Source organism: Serinus canaria, chromosome 9 (assembly GCF_022539315.1).
Source record: "Serinus canaria isolate serCan28SL12 chromosome 9, serCan2020, whole genome shotgun sequence".
NCBI lineage: Eukaryota > Metazoa > Chordata > Aves > Passeriformes > Fringillidae > Serinus > Serinus canaria.
Window position 1 is genome coordinate 10,205,625 of NC_066323.1, and position 21,165 is coordinate 10,226,789.

Genomic DNA, 21,165 nt, shown 5'->3' on the forward strand with positions numbered 1-21,165 from the left:
CTAGAACAGATTTTCTTTTTTTTTTTCCTTCACACTAGTGAAAAGCTGATTCTCAAAAGTGTGACATGATTGGGCATTTCCTATGCAAAATTTTCTTTTAGGAGCAGAAGTCAGGAGCCTTTCTGGAGCTTTAAACAACATTGTTTTTTCTTACTGGGTGTAACTAGAACTCTTCTGTGAATACAGCCCAGGGTCAGTGTCCCCTTTCTGTATACAGAGGGCAGGTTTCAGTCCAATACAAGTTGGATTGGGTCACAACTTAAAAAAGGCTATGGAAAAATTTTCAACTCTGATTTTCTTTTTTTGTAACTGTTGCTTGTTTTTTTTATTTTATTTTTCCACTAGGGTAGGAGAATGTTAGCTTTTCATAGCTGTCTCTAAGAACAGACAGGTCTATTTGTCTTGTATGTATACTGTTGATGCAAATGGACTGAAAGTAAGGATACACAGAACAGGTCTTCATCTTCTGCATCTGCTGTCAGGAGAGGAATTCATGTAGCAGTCCCACTCTGTGAATCAGCAGTTGCTGAAGTATGCACCCAACTGCAGGATGGAGCTGGCCCCACTTGGCTCACGTGTAAGGCTCCAGACTCCTCACAAGTCATGAGGAACGGGAAGTAAATGATCTCTGACCTCCATCAGCAGGGAGCATGGAGAAATGTGCATTGTTTATTTCACCTGTCTTTGGAAAAGTGCAGCCCTGGAGGACTGATTCAGAAGACAGTTATGCTCAGTAATTCTGGAACAGCTCAGCTGCCTGGGATAGGATCAGCCCACTGTAAAAGCCACCAGGGGAATTGGGTCAGAATTCGGCCGTGCTGCTGCTTCGACCAGAGAATGAGTTCTAATGACTCTTACTTGGAGCAAAATAGGGAAAGATCAAGGGCAGAATTAGTCATTTTCCCCATGTTACATAACAATATTTTAGCACACATTCTTCTCCCTGAACATTTAAATGCATTGCTTGAATAATCACTGAAGACAATGTGGTAATAATATGTTCCTGATGTGTTGGAGGCAAAGCAGTTACTCTGGTTTTACTTTTGCAAAATATATTAAACTATTTAGTTTTAGCTGATGTTTACACACAGGGAGTGTGGGGGGTTGTTTTGGTTTTTACTTCTATTTCTTTAAGGGAGCACAAGGGGATTGCTGTAAAATGGGTCTGATGCTTGTGGTGGAATTCATCCCAGATAACTTCATCTTGCTTCAAGACACGTGCTTGGGCTGACATGCATGTGCCTTGGGAATGATGGTGGAGTGTTATTGGTGCCTCCTAGGGAAGGATATTTTAACCAGCCCTACCAACAACTCTTGCAATCACCCCAGTGCTGGTGTCACCTTTGTTCAGTATATTTAAGGCAAGCAGCATCTGAGTACCTAGAAAGTAGGTTTTCTTCCACCTATAGTTCCCACGTGGCCTGATTGTTTAGTCATGCTCTAATTCACTCTCATTCAGGACTGACTCCACCAGAAAAGGCAGTTCTGACCATTTTCTCTGATGCAGCCAGAAAGAGAAAGTGGAGTTGCAATATGCCCAGGTGGTTTTAAGCAGTTAGGACATGGGCCCTGGAGATGAGTGAACCCAACCTCTGAAACTGCCTCAGCTGGAGGACAAAACCAAAACTGCCCTTTCTTAGATGTAGGGGAGATGTGACAGAAAAGACTGCTTCAGAAGAGCTCTTGTTGCAGCTCCAGCTGAAGCCAGCATGCAGAAAATACCCTGAGATGTGCCAGAGAGGGTCAAGGCAGGGATGGAAGTGTTCATTGGGATTATGTGGGTCAGGACTGCACTTGTCTTCCCACCACAGTCTCCCAACCTGCTCCATCTTCCCACTTGGAATAACACAAGGCTAATACAGATGACTGCAAAAAGGAGGTGGAAAAGGGCCTTAATCCAGGGGAGCTGTGCAGTGGGCACCGTGATGGGCATGGCAGTGCTGGAATGGGTGAGCTGGATGGACTACAATGCTGCCTGTGAGCAAAAAGGTGGGTTAGGAAGGCATGGTGTGATTTCTTCAGCTGGCTGGGTTCCTATTGTCAGAAATGGGTTTCACTGGGCTTGAAACTTGGATTAAAAAACATGTCTCTATTAGCTCCAGACAGAGATGCGTCCTGGAATCTTGGAAACTGTTTCATTGCTGTCTTTGGGAGGAAATTTTGGCTTTCCAAGTTACAACATGACTGATATGTTCTATTTGGTTTTTTTAGAATTTTTTTATACTCCCATGACTCAAATCCTTTTGAATTTTTCCTTCAAACCATGTGTTTGTATGCTCTGACTAGCATAGCATTGCATTGGATATTCTGGCATCGGGCAGTAGAGGATGGAGGAGTCTTTTTCCACTGCTACTCCAGTGGTCTTCAGCTCAGTGATGCAAAGGACAACTTTTAGCACAATCCACCAAACTCAGTTAGACTGACACTTCCCAGGGGGAGCAGGCTCAGGGGTTTTGATCTCCCAAGACGAGCACTGCTGAATAGATGCACTACAAAGAGAGGCACAAGCCTTACCTCATACTGTGACAACTCTTTCTGGCCTAAAATGTGCCACCTCTTCCTCTGCCTGAGTTTTGCTGCTTTTATGTGCTTAAATAGGGTCTGTCCTTTAATGACATATTTTTGGAGAGGTCTTCTTCACCCACCCTTGGGTCCTCTGCACTGTTCACAGACTGCAGCTGTAGGATATTCACCCAGTCTTGTGTCCCTGCACTGCAGGGTGCAGGGGGTTGGTTTAGGGCATCTCTTATTTGCACAGGTTAATATTTGCTGGGCCAGAACAAGACAGGCAGAGGAATTGATGCCATTACTGTGAGATCAAATTGTTTGCTGGAGAGAGAGAGAAGGAGATCAGCCCTCCAGGCATGTTCAAAGAACACACTGCAGATCCAGCTCTGCAAACAAGATGTACAAGGACATGTCCCATTTGTGAATTGCCACCAGCCCTGAGTCTCCAGCCAGCATTGAACAGTCACCACATAAATGATTGTGTGAGTGCCTGGTGATGATAAATGGAGTCATCTCAGGGACTTTATTGAAAACCTACATGTTTTCCCTTCCTGCCATCTGCACCAGCTCCCCAGGGGCCCTGAGAGCTGAGTCTGCAAGCTCATTTGCCCCGTTATGTGCTGCTTGGGCAATTGGGAAGGCCTGGCAAAGCTCTCCAGGACATCTTTCCCATGTAAGGAACATTGTCACCACTGCCAGGGTGCCACCATGGGAACACAAGCACATCTCCTGATGCCTGAGAAAGCACAGGAGTCCACCTTGCTCTCTGGGAGCTGCATTGCTTGAAGGGCTAAATAGGGGTAAAAACTTTTTTTGGGTTACTGATATCAGCTGACCTGGCTCTGATGCCCTTGTGTAAGCATTTTCACATCTATTTGCTTTAACATGTCAAATAGCTGATGGTTTTCAAGGTTTCCCTAGCTCCTTCCTCCCTCCTCTTTTCTACTGTCTCTATAAAATAATACTGCTATAATCCAGTTTGACTCAGCAGGATCCCTTTCATGCTAGCTAATCCCCATATATAGGCATCAGTTCAGGGAGGTGCACCAGAACACTGCAATATTTTCCCTAACATTTTGTTTAACCAGGATGACATTATTCAGACAAATTAATTCCTCCAAGACGTAAACTTGTTCTGACTGAGTGCTGCAGCAGCCTCCCTGAGAGCAACAAACCATGATCTGACATCTTAACAGCTCTCCACACAGTCAGGGGGAGTCTTACATAAAAGAGCTTCAGCTGTGCATATCTGCAAGGTGCAGCTGCCCCTTTCTGCAGTAGATTTCTCTTTCAGCAGGTTTTGGTAAAAAAAAAGTATTTTTTTTAGGAAGTTAATTGGATCTAAAGCACAAGTAATTTTGGAAAATATCCTGCCGTATAAAAACATACAGTAGAGATTACCCTACCCTCTGAAATCCTTGCCAAAGGTTTTAAAAACGGGGTTCTACTGTTGTCACTCTCCTTCCATTCTGAATTGAGTTCATCTTGCATGTCTGAGCTAACATGTTGCTAGATGGGATTTAGAAAGCTCAGGGTTATGTGTGGGTGATGTGTCAGCTGTGTGTGCCAAATGGCAGCACCTGTTGGAAAGGAAGAGGAAAATGTAAAGAGTCCTTCACAAGTCTGCCAAGAAAAGGAATTCTTGGTCTGCCTCATGGAGAAGGGGTCCTGGTGTGAGAAATGACCCTTATAATGCTGCTTTTACCCCATATAGGATATAGATGGGCAGGTGAGCTACCCTGTGCCCCTCTGTGACACCAGGTATTTGGGGTGGCATGGCCAGGCTGCTGGAGCTGTGTTCAGCACTGGGTTTTCTGTCCACACTCCCCCAAGATGTTTTCCTGGCACTTCAGTTACCTCTTGTACTCTAATGTCAGGGTCTGGGAGCCAACTGGGAAATAATGCCTTTTTCTTCCTCTTGCATGGCATTCCTTCCCCTTGGGTGCTTCCTTAGCTCCTAGATCCAGAATCCAGAATTGAGGCTGTCTTGCTGGCCTCAGATGTGCCAAAACAGCTGAGGGTACCCTAAAGGAGGATGAAGGAAAGAAGAAATCTGATTAACTTAAAGTAGCAGAGCCTGAGCTATTTGAACACAGTTCTGGGTCCAAATCTCACAGCTCTGGCTTCTCTTCTGAATTCTTCCTTGCCTTATGTCTATTTTTCACTCTGCTTGAGTTGCTTCACTGTGCCTTAGTGATACATTCCTGAGAGATGGGTTGATGTTCATTGTTTGTTCATTGAGACTTGCATGGAGTAACTTCAGAGGGCTTAGCTGACTGGATGGCCATGGTCTTGGGGTGCTGGGAGCTTCAAGCTGGGTTTCTCTTCTCCACTTTCCCATCTCCTAGGCTAGTAAGGACAGGTAAGGGAGAACATGTTCTTTTCTCTGCAGCAGTGTATTATTGACAGAGGGCATCATTAGGGACTCCTGGTACTCCGCATCAGGTACTTAATGTGATATCATCAACATTAATTCAAACTCTGTTAAAATTACAGCAATTAACTGTAACATCCAATAGACACTGAATAATTTAAAAGCTTTATAAAGTTGAAGCTTACAGAAATGGATTTACAGATGCACAAAACTGCCTCAGATTAGTTTCAGAGGTTCCCCTTGCTCAGTATCAGCTGTTGCAGATGCTTCCCACTTGCTTCCCAAGGGAACTTTCACATCTTTTTCTCCTGGTTCTATTTGTGAAAGCTCTAACATTAAGACTGCACTTTCTTTTACACAGCACTTTTGTCTTTTGGGGAATAGTCAGTATTGAAGCTCTCTCTATGCTTTTAGCCCTAGGGTCATCTATGCATGGTGATTCTGAGCCCTTTACTTGCTGCAGACATAGACTTGACCAGTAGCTTTGAAAATGTCATTTAGATATTTCATATAATCTATAGAATAACAGCTAGAGTGAGCTTGTTGCTTTCCAAGGGCTTGGTGGAGTAATTAGCAATTTATATTGTAGTAAGGTAAAGCAGTTTTTTCTCCTGTTGAAGCAATTCTTAAGTTTTTCCAGAAAACATTTTATACACTGAAGTTCTTATTTTGTAATAAATGTGCGGAGTAACTTCCAAACATTATACAAACCCTAAAATGTAATAAATCCCACAGCTTACTAATGGCTTCTGCTTAAGACTCCCTGTGATGTTACCCTGAGATAAACCATCCCCCAGCCACATCTTTGGGACCAATACAACTGTCCCTACAAGAGAAACCATGTGATTGAGCATGGCTGAAACAGATTTCTAGTGTGGTACTACCTAGCTGTTATGTGTGATAGTACTTGATGCTTACCTGTAGTCTGCTATTAATAACAAAGAAAAAAAACTGCTCATAAAATTAGTGGATTATTAAGATGACAGAGTAGTGGAGTGGAGAGGCATGGACTGAGGAACATCCCAAACTCATCTGAACTAGAATAGTTTAACACATGCAGCTGTGAGGCTGTCTATTTGTGCAGAAACAAAACCATCTCCTGGCACACCAGCTTTATCTGCAGGTAGAGGTTAATGCAGCAACATACCTTCCTTAGGAAGGATCAGAGCTTTCTGTACAGCCAGTTAAGGGAGCCTTAGCAAGTGGTGTGTCTCTTGATGTGTGCAGGCTAAGCCTGGGCACTGCGATGGAAGTCTCGATTTAGTCAAACCTGTACATCACTAAAAATCCCAAGTCAAACAGTTGCCAGGGACTCTACATGGAAACAATGCTGGTATAGCACCAAGAACCTCACAAACTGTGGATTTGGGGTAGAAGGAGTGGTGTCTTGTTTGGTTTTCTTTTTGTCACGCTCCCAAAAGAGAGCAGAGAGCCCAAGCACGGTGGGAAGCATGCACAGAGTGTACTGACAAGATCCTTGTGTTCTGTACATGGCACTAGCTAACACATTCCTCCTGTTAGACCACTGCCACAGCAGGTCCAGATGTCAGTTACTCCAGCTGATACCACTGAAGAACGATGATTTATGGCCACTGGAGATTTGTCTTCCTTTTGTTCAAGGAGCACAAGAAAAGGACTTGGAGGTTGTGCTTGGGGTGGTCAGCTATCTAGGTCAGAAGAGGTAAAAGTTGCTGTTTTCAAAAACTGGCCTTGTTTCCAGCTATCTTGTGGTTTGTCTTCTCTGTCAGAGAATATGGGCTGCTTTGTTTTTTTCCAGGATGCTGAACAAACCCCAGTTCAAGCTGCTGGCTTGAAGTGTCTAAGAAAAGGTGGTTTGAATTAAGCATCCTAAAATATAGAACACCCAATCCCTGAGGACACTTTGCAGTGTGTCACTGTTAAGCATTTAGTCATTAAAAGGAGGGCTATACCCAAGGTGAATTAATTCTTACTTTAGGCCCTGAAAGATCATCTCTACACCCATCTGTAGTCACAGGAATGCCAGGCAAACAGTGGAGTTTAAAGTGCATGGAAGCAGGAAAACTAATGGCAATAACAAGCCTTTGGTATCCAGGTAGTATTTTCTTACCAGCAGATCTCAAAGTGCTTTCCAAAGTCTAGTAAGAGCAAGGATATGTGGGGTTAGATGAACCCTGGAGTGAATGCCTTATTTGCAGTCACACATTCCAGGTCTCAGCTCAAATATTTTTGTGTTGGGTGTCTTTCAGAAAAGTGAAGAAAGACCCTGGAGCCAGAAATACTGTACAAAACATGCAAGATAATTAGCAACCTCCTGGAAACATGTGAAACTTTAATAAAACTTAAACTCCAGTTCCTTCCCACAGGTGGAGTCCAGCAGTAATGTAGGCAATATGCACAATTAAGTTATTTTTATTCCTCTTCATCTAAAAATGTAAGTGTTAAAACATATGTAGGTAAAGCACATGGAAAGCTTAGACTTGCCTGTGTGCCATGCTCATTTGAACTTGCTGCTTTAGCTTGAATTGCTGCTGAGCAGTGTGTGCTCCAGCAAAGGTTTTGCAAAGGGAAATGTCTTCACCTACAAACCTGGCTTCTTAAAAAGCCCTGTGACTTTGCAGCTCCAGAAGATGCTGACTCCCCGCCAACCACAAAGGGGAATAAATGACTGGAAGGGCTCAAGTAATTATACAAAGTGCCTGGATCAACTTTTCCATGGGGATCCTGTAGCTACTGGTCTGATGGCTTAATAATGTGCTTCTGAAATGGCTGCTTTCCTCTGCTGTTTCTCTCTGGGGCCAGATTTCCAGCAAGGCTCCTTAGCTGCCCTTGCAGAACTGGCAGGACAATGCTCACTGGACTCATGCTGCCTGTGAAGAAGCCAACAGTAACTTTTCCATAGGAAAACTTGCAGGTAGGGCAGAGCTGGACTATGCTGCTCCAGCAGCAAACTTTGAGAAAGAGAATGACTCAGAAAGTGCTAGATAACTTCTTTGTTCCTCACTCTTCACTGCCACTCCAGTCCCTCTGTCCTTGTCCCTCATATCTTTGGAAGCTGGTGTGGCAGCACATGTGGGGAGTGACCACTTTGCACCACCCGAGCAGCAATAAAATGTCTTCCTCCCATTAGGAGACCACCAGCACTTGTCCTTATGGCTTGCATTAGCTGGATCACTCAGATCCATGAGCCATCTGCTAATACCAGGCTGTCTTGTCCATTTTCACCTGGATCTGGTCTGCAGTTAGAGCCTGATGAAGAGTGGCCTTTCCTTCTTTTGTTCCTCATAGTTCCATTAAATCAGAAGCTGTGTCTGGAAAGATGTGTTCCAGTTTTACTTTGCATGAGCTGCTTGGCAAAATATGAGGGTCAGACTGCTTTGGGTGTTCAGATGTTCTTGCTGGGGAAATGTCAACTTCTGTCCCTCAGAAAGGAAAGCTGGAAGTTGTATTAGCATGGAAATGAGCAATTCAGCAGTTACACTGGGAAACAAGCATTGATGCAGGTGATCTCAGACCTTTTAAAGTACTGTGAGAAGCACTGCAGCATGATCTTTTCCACTGTTATGGAAAGAAAATCCCCATAATGGAAGGGAACAGTCACCAATCAGAGTGATCCTGCAATAGTGTTGTTTTTTCCTCTAAATTCCATAACCACTGTGATTTCAGCCTAAGAGTCCATACACTGGGAGGACGCTATTGACTTGAGAATGGACATGTTATATAACATCTATTATACATTCAGTGTGTTTATATAAATGCATATCTCTTATGTAACTGTGTCACTAGGAAAACAGTGAGGTTGGACAAGTTGGTTTCTCCTGCCATTGCTGCTCTGCTTCGCTTGTTGATTCTTAAGCTCTGTCCCAAGACACTGCAGGTTGTACTGCTGATGTGTCTGCCCAAGTGACTCTCTTCTTTTCAGCAGCTCCATTCACTTTGGGTTTTGCTGGGTTTTTTCTCAGCTGTTGTTTCTTTTTTTAAATGTAATATTTGGCAGAAAGCCTTTGATGTTGGTTTCACAAACACAGAAGTAATCTGGTTAGTAAATACTATGGACTGACAGTTGACTAGCGCAGCGTTCAGTTGCTGTGCTTTTCAACTTGAAATAACATCCAGGGCAGCCTCCTCAAGTGATGTAAAAGACCTGGTGAAGAAATGCTAACTGTCAGCTTGATTTTTGGTCTGCTCTGCTCTGACATAAACCCTTCTGACAGCTCAGACCAGTGTCCTTCATATTCCAAATTAATCCAAAATTTCTCATGGTAATGAAAGGGAAAGAAATTACTTTAGAGTGCATGTTTCTTGCTCTGAACATCCTTGACTAACCCTGCAGACACCAGAGAAATACCACCTACTCAGACATGCCTGTCTGCTCTTGATGAAACTCTTGAGCTTATTTGCATGACAATGGTTTTGCCATACAAGATCTCTGTATCCAAGTCTCCATGTTGTCTGTAAAAGCAGGAAAATTTTTTTACTTTTTCAGAGAGCCTTAATTTTTCTAGATTGAGAGCAAAGGAACAGTGCCAAGAGATTGAATCAGCTCAGCAGACAATTGTGTTGCAAGGACTCTTCTGCCCAACTTCCCACAGCAGTATCTTGAACAGTAGAGTAGCACAAAGCTTCTGGTTTACTTTTCATTTATTCAAGGAAGGATCTGATCTATTGCGTGGGTACCTCTTTGTTAGGTTAGAGGAATAATGTGCCATCCATTCTTTCCCAGCTGTACAGCAAGCTGAGTTCCAGCAGAAGCACCCTCAGAGGTGGGCTGGAGGAGCAGAGGGACTGATGTAAATCATCTTTTCTATCTGTCTTTGTGGATGAGATTATCTCACAGTGGAGGAAGGAAGGTGATGAATGAGTTCCTAGGGTGGAACATCAGTCCCCCGCTTTTGCTTTTCTCACATCTCACTTGACCTCTTTGGGAAGTTCTCTTTTCTGTGCCATGCCTTGTCTGGGCTCTTCTTACATAGCCATCTCAGTTTTCTGGTTTTGTATCCCTTCCTTCTTTGTCACTTTTATCTCAGCAAGTGGCTCAAACTTGCTTTCCCAGACAAGGAACCAAATCAAACATCCAGGTCAACTGAATGAAAAGAATAGGGATGTCATTGCATCTAAAAATAATTTCAGTACCTGGTAGGTGACATATTTGACCCTGGACTTAGTCAGCAGCCTGGATTTATTTCCAGTTAGGGTCTGACTCTAGATAGAAGAAGAGATGTTGCTCTAGGAAATAATTCCATTCAAACCTCTGAAGAAATCCTGCCCCCCGCCCCCCCCGCCAAAAAATGAAATTTCTAGACTTGGCATAGAGGGGAGAGAGTATAATACTGTTCTCACCTTACATTGGCTCACTTAATTTTGGGTTCTGTTGTTCCTGACAGTGGTCACTGCTGATTGTCTGTGAGTTTCCAGTGTTCTTTCAGTCTTTAAAAATAGACATTTCACTCAGGAGGCTTTCTTCAAGAAATAAGAAACTCCCTCTTCTTCTCCCTTTGGAAAGACCTCAGAGCACCCACAAAGCTTTCAGCCCTCATATTTCAATCACAGATAAGTCTCCCACTGCCCCAAAGGCTCTAAGACATTCTCCTCACATCAAGGACATAAATGTATTTGGCAACTCTTTAGGAAACATATCATGGATTTGGGCAAATCATATTCTCACTGTCAGTTTGGGTACCAGCAGCATCCAAGTGCTGTGAGTTTTGGGGGAGGTTTTTTCCAAGCTTTATACTGGATTACGTTATCTATTAAAAGCAGCTATTTTTATAGTGAACTGCTGCAATGACCTGTATTTCACAGCTTGCACGTATACACTGAAAAAAACCATTATCTTGCACTCAAAAGGTGTTTCAGTGAAAGCTCCATGAAATTCTGTGCAAAATCTCATTACCTTCTTGCTTGGGTTTTCAATTTGTTTCAGTTTGGGGAGGTGTTTATTTCTTGGTAGCTCCAGGTGCCAACTTTGGTGTTTGCAATAGAGATGTGACTTCTGTCAGAGTATCACACACCTACTAATAGCTGACTAAAGCCACTCCATAGATAATATGAAGAACAGAGGAGGAAAATAATGGAATTATTCTCTGAGTCACTGGTGAACCAAGGACAGAAGACAAACACCCTTCGTTTCCAGTGCTCTGCCCCACCGCTAGAAAAAATTAATTTCTCTTGTGACTTGTGTGAGATCTTCAGGAGAAGCTTTGCATTCTCTTTGTTTGAGCAATTAAAGTAGAACGGGAGCTGTTAAACTGATATCCAGCTGGAATATTTAATTTATTTAGTAGCCATTAGAAGTGACTTAGATATGCCCCTATCTGTGACTTGAAATAAGCAGAGGAAAATAGATTGTTTGCCTTTCCTTGTGGCTTAGAGAGATGAAGTGGTTTTATTCTCAAGGAGTGAAGGGGAAGGATTTTGTCTTTTTTTTTTTTTTTTTCCTTACAAACTCTAGAAGAACCCAGACTCTTGAGCAGTAGACCTGTCTTTCTCCTGGCTTTTTGTTTCTCCCAGAAATCTCTCTTGGAGAGCACAGGAATCAGAAAAAGCCAGCTTTAAACCGGTTGAAGTTAAAAAGCTTGTAGTGTTCAATCTGTAACCAAAGCAAGCCCAGCTTTGCTGGATGCTAATCTACTGATGGGAGTTTCCAACTAAAATTTGTTTTCCATTTTAATCAATGAAGTTCCATTTTCTTGATGGTTGTTATGTCACAAATTCTTGCATTGCTCAAACAGTCCTTTAGGAAACTCGTGGCAGGCAAGAACTCATTTCAAATGTAAAAATACTGAGAAAGAAGAGAGTGAGGGGAACTATAAATAACCACTGAGATGCCAGAGTCTCAGTCATTTTTTCCTCTGCAAGTCAGCTTTAGCAGTTAAGGTCAAGATCACATTTCCATGTCAATGGTCAGTTACATCAAAATTCTAAAACAGGAAAATTGAATGGAATTTTCGATTTTTTTCTTGTATTGTGCCTGGATTTGACCAATTTATAGCCTCTTTGGTCCGTCAGCTCTGAGTTCCAATGTTATTTTGGTTAAGCTTCTTGCCAGAGTGGCAGGCTTGGATTGGAACATTGGGTTTATTAAAGGCTGTGAAATTAAATTCCTTACCAAAAGAAAAGAAAAAAAGCCCACTTCTTGCTGATAGTCACTTCTCTGTTTCCTTTGATGCGGTTCAGTTTGACTTGAATTTTAGGAGAACAATTTGCTACACAATTTTGTTTTGTTTTCACAAAGTTCTAATCAGCTTAAACTGCAAGCGGTTTGAAATGCCTCTCTCACAGCTTCCTTGGTATTGCTAATTAAGCTCGAAATCTCTGTGTTGTCCACAATTGTATCTAAACAAGGAGGAGAGTGTTATCTGCTCGATGTTTGCCACATCTCCCAGCTGCATGTAATTCTGCTGCCTGTGCAGAAAGTAATCACAACAGGACAGAACCTTTATTTAGGCAAAACTCCCAGGGCGGCATGCAAGGTCAGGCACATCATGTTTTGAGGAACTTGGTGGTGAGATCACGTAAGGCAAGCAAAGCTACATCAACAGCACAAAGGCTGGGAGTGCTTGGGAATAAGGAACAGCTTTGCTTTATCCCCCACAGCACTTTGTTCCACAGAGCCCTGAGTTATGTATGGTCTGTAGGTGCCCTCACCCGATCTGTGGGTGTCAATAATAGATAAAAGCACAGGCTATCAAAACCTGCCATGTATTCCCCCTGTCCCTCAGGAGCAAAACTAATAGAATATCACAGTTTTTAAAGCTACCAAGCTTCACTTCAGTGGAAAAAGAGTCCTAACAAATCCTCAGTCACATCTTTCTGCATTGGGCAAAGCCATGGGCTGGTTTCACCCTAGGCAGGGACTCCAGTGTGTGAAGAATCAGTACTGATCTGCTGAGGCATGGCTGCTGTTGTGCGACGCAGCCCAGGGATTTCCATGGTAGCTCTGTGCCAGTTCGCCTCAGCTGCAGGAACCTTGAACAAACTGTTTACCTCTGACATTCTGAGAGGGATTTTGAGGGATTTACTTCAAGTTAGAAATCTTCGAAAATCAGCATCTTGTGCCAGGCATTGTATTATGCAATGTCTTGGAGTGAAGGTCTGGTCATGCACTTAGGATCTCCTTGGATTGAAGGAATCAGAGATGGAAACTGTCTTATCAGATCATTCCTTCCTGCCAAGGCAGGCTTGTCTCCTGTGCTCTGCTGGTGCTGCTGTGCTTTACAGATGTTTTTCTCTCCAGTGCTCCAAAAGCCTGTCCCAGCTTCCTGGCTGGATGTTTTCTGGGCCAGTTGCAATCCCGGTGTGGAGTGACTGGTTTCACGTGGTTAATAACTGTGGTGGCAGTGCTAACAGCAAGAGTGAGCTCTGCTCACCAAAATGTACATTTTGCTGCTTCAATTCTTTCCTGGTGGCAATAGACAAGATGTGAGGAGGTTTGGAAATGCAGCTTCACTAGAAAATTACTGAAGGGACTGGAGCTGATTACTAAGATATTTAACAATGTTCTTTTACATAGCAATTGCTAAGGATGCTTTCAATTGTTTGGCTTACTGTAGTATTCCATGCAACTATAATTATAGTTGCTGAAAAAATTTCATATGCATAGACTTTTTTATTGTCCGTGCTATTTTAAAGTCAGCTGTAAGTTAGAAGCATTTCCCCAGTGTGAAACTACTTTACTCTTGCAAATGTCTGTAGCCACATTGGAGTATTCTGAATAACAGCTCAGGTGCGGTTCTCTGGTGATGCACAACCCAAAGTTGATTTTTGAGATGTGTACATGTCATTACAGATAAAAGGAGTTTAATGTTTTCTGTTAATAATATCTTGTTTCCATTAAGTAACCATTTAGGCACACAGACTACTTCACAAGTATTTATCATATCTAACAATATCCAGTTTCTCACTGGAATATGTAACTTCTACAGACATTTTATTTACAGGCTGAAGATGCCTGTAAATGTGCCTGCCATGCACAGAGCATGGGAATGCTTTGCTTATGGCAGCTACTTGGTTTAAAAGCCAGAACTCCAGGCATTTTATCTTCCAGCCTACCAGTTTAGAGGACAATTCCTTAATTTCTTACATTCATAGGCTCTGCCATTTTAAAGGGACAAAGATCTCTGTTGTCAGAGCAAGGAATGTACAGAAGATGAGTAGCTTTGAGTGCCAGAAATTAGTTAAGTAATTTCCAACATGGGGCTTCTTGTACATTTTTAGCTGGAAGGAGTCAATGTGGCTGTGGTCAGACATGGAGCATAATGCAGAGCAGATTTTTAACCCTGACATTCCTTCATCACTCTCAGCTTGGTGGTGCTAGAGAGGGATGCAGGCCTTATCTAAACTGGCACTGAGCATCAGAGTAGTCACCCAGTCCCTGACTCTGCTGCTCCAAACATTAATTACATTCAGCATTAAGCATATTAGTCTTTCTGCAGGTAGTATGGCCAGCTTGTGTGCCTGCCAGGCCCAGCAGCCTTCTCTGTTTCCTTTCCAGCCTTTGGTGTGCTCAGACAATGGAAAACCCATCCCTCAGCCTTCACTTGATAAGAAAAATGGAGCTCCTTCCTCCTCTCACTGTAGAGCACATTTTGACATCTGCTTATCATTTGAGAAGCATTTCTCAAGCACTGTTCCACTTTCATCATGGCCTTTCTGCTGTTGCACATTTGTGGACTCAGCTGCATGCCATTGTTATCTTTGCTACTAGCACAAGCCATGAAATACATCTAGCCTTTCTCTAATAGTTACAGGGCAAGGGGAAGGGACTCTTCTATCCTGTATGCTGAGAGGACTTTCTGCCAGATTCACCTCCAGCTGCTCTGAGTCCAAAACTACAAAGCTGAATTCAGTTTTTCTGACAAGAAAAGCAAATTCCAGCAGAGGAGAAGCATGCCAGCTGTGGTATTGCTACTGTGCTGGGAAAGCCACTAAAAACTGAGATGAATGGAAGAATGATTTGAAAGGCACTGAATACAGCAACCTCAGGGCCTGAGTCTGCACTGTGCAAGGGGCAGCTGTAAGCACAGCTCAGCCCCATTCCCAGCCTGCTGGTAACATTGCAGGGTTGCCCATGTAATTTATTCCCATATCTTCCTTTCCATCTCCCAGCAAATCAAGCTGTCCCATCTAAAGAGCACCCTCACTGCTCACCACTGTGTCTGAATTAGGCTGTCAGGGTCAGTCACATCTTTTGCCCCAGCACACTTACGCAGCTATGGCAGCATGGTCTGAAGGTCACCGGCCGAGGTGCTTCTGCAGTGCTCTCCCCTGCTGAAAGTACCCTCAGAGCAGCAAGAAGGGGAGTGTCACCCTCTGCTAATAATGTGTCCAGCTGGTCAGGTGAAGTGAGAAGGATTAACTCATGCCCAAGTTGTCTCCTCAGACATGCAGGAAGGAATTTCATGCTGGCTATTAGTGACTTAAATGTTATGTTTGCCAAGATTTAACCCATCTGTGGAGATAGCAGCTGGGGAGCCTTGGTTTTCCTTTTCTAGAAATAATGCCAAAAAAGTGTTTGAAAGTGTTGAAATTACATCTTGACGCTTAACCCCACCACCACTGTCTGCTTTATATTTAATTTATAATACAACTATATATTTTCATACCCAAACCCTAAATGAAACCATTTGCAATTATTTTGAAGTGCAGTTTTTCAATGGACCTGATCTAATTTGAGGTTTATAAATTCACCAGGCTTCTTGAGATTAAAGTGTTCTGTCTTCACTTAAGTATGGAAACATTTTCAAGCCTCAAAAAATATCCCACAAAGGGGAAAATGTCTGCTGCTCTGCTCTCCTCACTGTCTGAGGAAATGAAGGACAGAGTCACAAGATTTAAAGCAAGTCACTTACCACACTTTACTAAGTTACAGTTCAACTATAGCATTTGACCATGTGCCTGTTTTTAGCACAACAGCCACATTTCATTCGTGCATCTCAAAACCATCTCCTCTGCTCAGTCACTTCGAAAAATGTGTTTCTACTGCAGTGCTTACAGAAAGTGAGTTTGTGTCCCTGTGCATGAATTGCCAATGTAATTTATTCCAGCAACTTCCCTCCCCTCTCCCAGCAGAATAAGCAATACCATGTTCATGTCCCTGTGCATGAGCTCTCCTTGGTCTGCTGTTCAGAGTGCAGGAGACATTATTTATGTTCATTAGAGCTTGGGATGAATTGCCAATGCAGAAGAAGCAATGACTAATCCTTGTGGCTTTTCTTCTGCACTCATTGCTGGGTCATTGTGGGAGAGTCTTTGTGCTGGCATTGTGAGTTACTGCCAGCTGTCTCCCGGGTTTGGTTACGAGGGGTTATACTCTTCAGCATTAGGGCAGCGGGATGAGCTGCAGCCCCTGGGCTGTCACTGCATCTCTGGTCCCCAAAGCCTCTGCCACCTTGCCATCTGGGATGTGAAGTTTTCAGGAGGAGACTCAAACACTCCCCAGCTCCAGCCTTCCGTGGCTCTTGCAACCCAGAAGGCTTTCCCAGCAGTCAGAGTTTTTACTTTGTGTCCCATGTTTAAACCTAAAATCTGCACAGCAACCCCCTTATGGCTTTCTGTGGTTTCTGAAGAGACAAGTATTTCTCTAGGGAGGTCAACTCCAACCACCACTTGCTAGATGCTTGCTCCCAAGCAGCTTGTTCCCACTTTGCCACTGATTGTGTTATACATGTTTAAGTCTCTTAATTTTAACTTGCAAGATGATTATGATGTCCTGGTCATTATAGTGCTTTCTTTGTGCTTTAGTGTGTCTTTGCTTGGGGTTATTTTTCTTTTTGGTATTTAGGGTGCATTATTCTACCCCTGTGAGATTCTTTTTCTTTGCCATGGATGTTCTGCCTCAAGAGACATGGACCCAGACTCAGCCTTAAACATTGTGCCAGCCTTCCATTTGGAAATGGATGGCTCCTTCCCTATGCTTTTCAAAGCCAAAAAAAGTTAGTTGGATTTGGAGACACAAGGGCACTCCCTGCCTCTTGGCCAAAAATATGGGAAAAGAATGGTAAACTTTACCCTCAGCCCACACTAGATTTGTGGTCTATATTCTTATGACATGAATGTGACCACAACCCCTAGGATTGATGTCTCCTAGCTGTTTCTCATCTTTCTTATTTGTGCCTTGCTTTAGCTCCCAGTGTAGCTCATCAGATGCATTCAGCTCTACCTGTTGATTACAGAGCAGGCTTGCAACAACAGCTGGAGAGAAAAGAAGGAAAATAGACCTGTTAAGCATTTTTCTTCATCCTGTTTCACTTTTTGGAGGTCTGAAAGCTCCAGGAGGAGCTAGGAGAGTTAGACTAACTGTGAAAAAGCAAAATCAAGAAGCCCAACTTATAATCCTACAGGGATGCTGTTCTCATAATGTGCAGAAATACCTTTGTGCAGGTTGTTAGCTGCTGGGACAGCACTTAGGCATGTGGGATAACCTGATTAGAGAATCAAAGAGAGCCTGGTAGTTTCGCAGGCCAAATCCTGCCTTACAGCAACCTGATGTCAAATGGGTGTGAATTAAGGAAGCTTTCCCTTTGGCATCATCTGGTAACACCTTGAAGGGAAGGGTCTGAGCCAGCCAGGGTTCTAGCAAGAAGAGAGACTTAAGCAAATACGCTTCCAGACAGGGAGTGAGCTGGAGTCTGAAACTAATGACTTTGTTTTTCCTCACTGGTACAGACTTGGAAGGATGAAAAGAATGTATTTCTCAGGTCTGATTTTCAGGTTGTATAGAAGGCTTAATCAGGAGTTGGTTAATTTATAATGTTTGTCTTACTTAGCTGTGAGAATGTCAAACTGTGACCGAGCTGAGATTTGGGAGCAGAAGATACGTGTTTTCAGAAGGTATGATCCAGCAGAGGGATTGCCTGCTATCCTGGTCACTGCAAAGTTTCCACCAAAATCAGTGTTAACATGGGATGTCAGACAGGATGGTTGTACTGATCCCTGGTGGGCATAAACTCTGTGTGCCCAAAGTGTGTGAGTGGAAGTTAAGTCTGGCTCGTGGTGAGAGGAGTTCCAGCCCATGCTGTTCGGTGCTGGATCCCTCTGCAGCTAGGATTGCTGCTGCAGGTGCCTGCTCTGGTCACAGTACTGGGTGGGCTGCAGTAGCAGCCCAGGGGAACTGCTGAACAGATCAGTCCCCAGCGTGGAAGTAAGCCACAGAATTCCTGGTCATGTTGAGGAGGATCAGTATTTATCAGAATTCAAAAATCAGGCAGGAAGGTTTATGGTAGAAGCATGCACTTGAGGCAAAGTATGGGGAAGCCAAGCTCTGACTCAGGAAGTGCCTAAACCAGTAATCAGTGGAGACTGGAAGCAAATCCCAAGGAATTTCTGTTTTGCTTACCCTGTTCTCATTCTTTGGCCTCTGTTGTTGGCAACTGTTGGAAATGAGGCAAGCAGTGACTTGCTGAGGCAAATGCTCCATACCTGCGTGTCTTCAGAAAGTTTCATGGCAAATGCTTTACGAGTGGCACAATCTTCCATCAGTATCTGTAGGTATCCTGCCTTCCCTCCTTGGCAGAGAAACGCAGAGAACCGCATGGATGCGGACTGAGGTGATGTGATCTGCTTATGCAAAGCAAAATGGTAAATCTGCCAGGTTATTTCTCCATGGAGAAAATTATTGACCTTGCTTTTTCTGGCATACCAGCCACCGTTATAATGATGATGATGGTGACAGCAACCAGACAGAAAAGCCAGCAGTCATTCTTTCCTGCCCATTATTACAAGGTATAAAGCAAAATCCAGCCTGTATTCGATGCTAGTCTGGCTGTGCTCTCCTTACAAATGCATGAGGCAGTTCTCATTCGGGTTGAAATTCAGAACTTTTCATATTGACCTTTCCAAAAACAATCCTTCTGATCCTCTGATAGGAACTCGTGTATTTCTGTGTTTGTACCTTACCAGTGACGTGCAGCCCAGAGATAATGTCTGAAAGCAAATAGGAGAGTGTAGAACCTTCTGAGTTCCTGGGTGATTCATCTCCTTACAATACGTTTTGGTTGCACATGTAAGGAGTGGATCTTACCCCTGAGAATACTGGCTCAAAGAAGCAATAACAATGCAGTCAGTCAAGCGCTGCTTTCTCTGGGAATTTTGTTGCATGAAGAAGCAGAACTTTAGCCTTCCTGTGTTTGTCAACAAGATCTGCCTTTCAGCAGCTTTCTATATTTCTGTCCTGTTAGATTTTTTCCTTTATTTTCTCACTCCCTTATTTCTGTCTATCTAAACAATAATCAATAGTGTAATGATAGATTTTTCTAACTCACCCAAGATGCAAACACTGATTGATAACATTATTTGATAACTTCAGCTCCATCAAGCAAGAACAGTAGGTGAAGTTTGCTTTTCTAAAGTCCAGTGAAATTACCCAAAACAGATTTATTGTTTACATCTATGTGGTTTGCACCATCCATTCATGGCATGTGTCTTTTAAAGTGCTTGCTTTGAAATGGTGAGTTACCCAGTTGGTGTCAGAAGGGCTGGTGTGGCTCACAGACAACCATCTGAAACGAAATTATCTTGGTGTTTCTATAATTAACTGCAAGGGTGAGTGAGGGTTGAAATGAGATGAATCATTCAATGGACCCCACTTGAAAGTGGGAATTTTTTTGGCTCCAGCACTTTAGGAGCAGGCTAGTATGTAAAACCTGTGCAGCAAGGATCATGGCCTCAGAGCTGGCATTTCACAGTCATTATCTCAAACATCGTAGGCCAGAGATAAATGAAGCATTTAAGTCATCCTGAGCTCCTGTCCTTGTGGATGCTTTCCTTGCAGCCATTGCTTTGTTCTCTGCCTAGACTTAGCAGTATTCTCTGTGGTGAGAGAGGAAGATCAAGATCTTCATACAAGGCAGATAAAGATATTTTTATGGGATCTGCATTGGCAAAGTAATTAGGGGGTGTCTGTGTAGCCCCAGGAGTTTGCATTTCAGTTTAGCACTGCCCTCTGTGGAACTTGTCTCTAATAAACTCCACTGCAAAAGCTCACTCTGACTGGGCAGCGCAGAGGCAAAAGCCCGGGAGTTTTGGCTGCACAACTCATTCATGTGCTCCTGGCTACAGAAGCTGCTGTGTCTCAGATAACCCACCTGATGAGCCATCTCTGATCACTTGTCAGAGCTGCTGAGAGAAGGCTCTGGTTTGTGTTTTCACACCGTTCTAAAGGCTTGACCCAGGCCCTGTGCTCCCTGTGCTGTTATCATACTCTTTGATAACTGTTGATTGTACTGCACTTTATCTAGAAGAAATGAAGAGAAGGTACCTAAAGCTTCCAAGCAGACCAGCAGCAGCCTCCAACCCAGCTGACCTTTGTAAGTGTCCTGCTGAGATGGTGCTCACATTTGTTGTGTATATTTTCTTTGCAGAATACACTGGAGCAGTGCAGTGTCTGTGCAAAGCCCATCATGGAAAGGATCCTCCGAGCCACTGGGAAGGCCTACCATCCCCACTGCTTCACCTGTGTGATGTGCCATCGCAGCCTGGATGGGATCCCCTTCACTGTGGATGCTGGTGGCAACATCCACTGCATTGAGGATTTCCATAAGTAAGGCTAAGCTGCTGTCACTGCTTTGCTTGTTGTATTTGTCTTTTGCCCCTAAAAACTCTCCTTTTTCAGACTGAGCTTTCAGGAAGTTCTGAACCCAATGCCACTTCCTCCCAAGGCTCTTAAATAGTAGGGAAAGCTGTGCTCCAAGGAGCCATGGCATACAAGGTTAATTGGTTAGGGGACGATTCTGCTTGATCTCTGTTTTGCTTAGAGCTGAATTGAGGGATAACCTCTGTGTCCCTCTGTTTTAAGTGTTCTGCCTTCCCCTTGCCTTTCACTGTGCATGGACATGTTTCTCTTCACTGCCTCTACCTGCACTGTCACATCACCACCTCCCTGCCTCTTCCACTGAGCAATTAAGAGAGGTCTTGTCCTCCTGCACTCTGCAGGTGTTTGCTTACCTGCTAGAGGGATCTCAGTGGCCACAGGCTGCTCACAGCTCCTTTTGTTTCTAGTTGCTAATTAGCTTTTTAAAGCTACTAAAAATACAGCCCTGGTAATAATTTATAGTGAAACTGCTATTTAAAGTAAGTTGAAAGGTATAGCTGCAAGTAATTTCTGTCACTGACACACTACCACCCCCATCATCACAACTAATCTAGTGAAGACAGGTAGATATAATCAGAGCACAAATGTTTGCCCTGTATGGAAAAGACAGATACATTACACCCCTCAATTAAAAGATGAAATCAATACTGACAAATGTGAGTTTATATCTCAACCATTTACCTCTTAATTTCTAAGCGGGTTGACTTAATTAGAG

General features: G+C 43.4%; 1 protein-coding gene across 6 annotated transcripts in view; it reads left to right on the plus strand.

Moving 5' to 3' along the window:
- LPP (LIM domain containing preferred translocation partner in lipoma) overlaps positions 1 to 21,165 on the plus strand; it is a 333,154-nt gene that overhangs the window by 293,248 nt on the left and 18,741 nt on the right. For all 6 annotated transcript variants that reach the window (XM_050978157.1, XM_030227018.2, XM_050978158.1 and 3 more), the window contains one exon: positions 20,221 to 20,399. In XM_050978157.1, the coding sequence (XP_050834114.1) occupies positions 20,221 to 20,399 (179 nt within the window). The remainder of the gene's footprint in view (positions 1 to 20,220; positions 20,400 to 21,165) is intronic.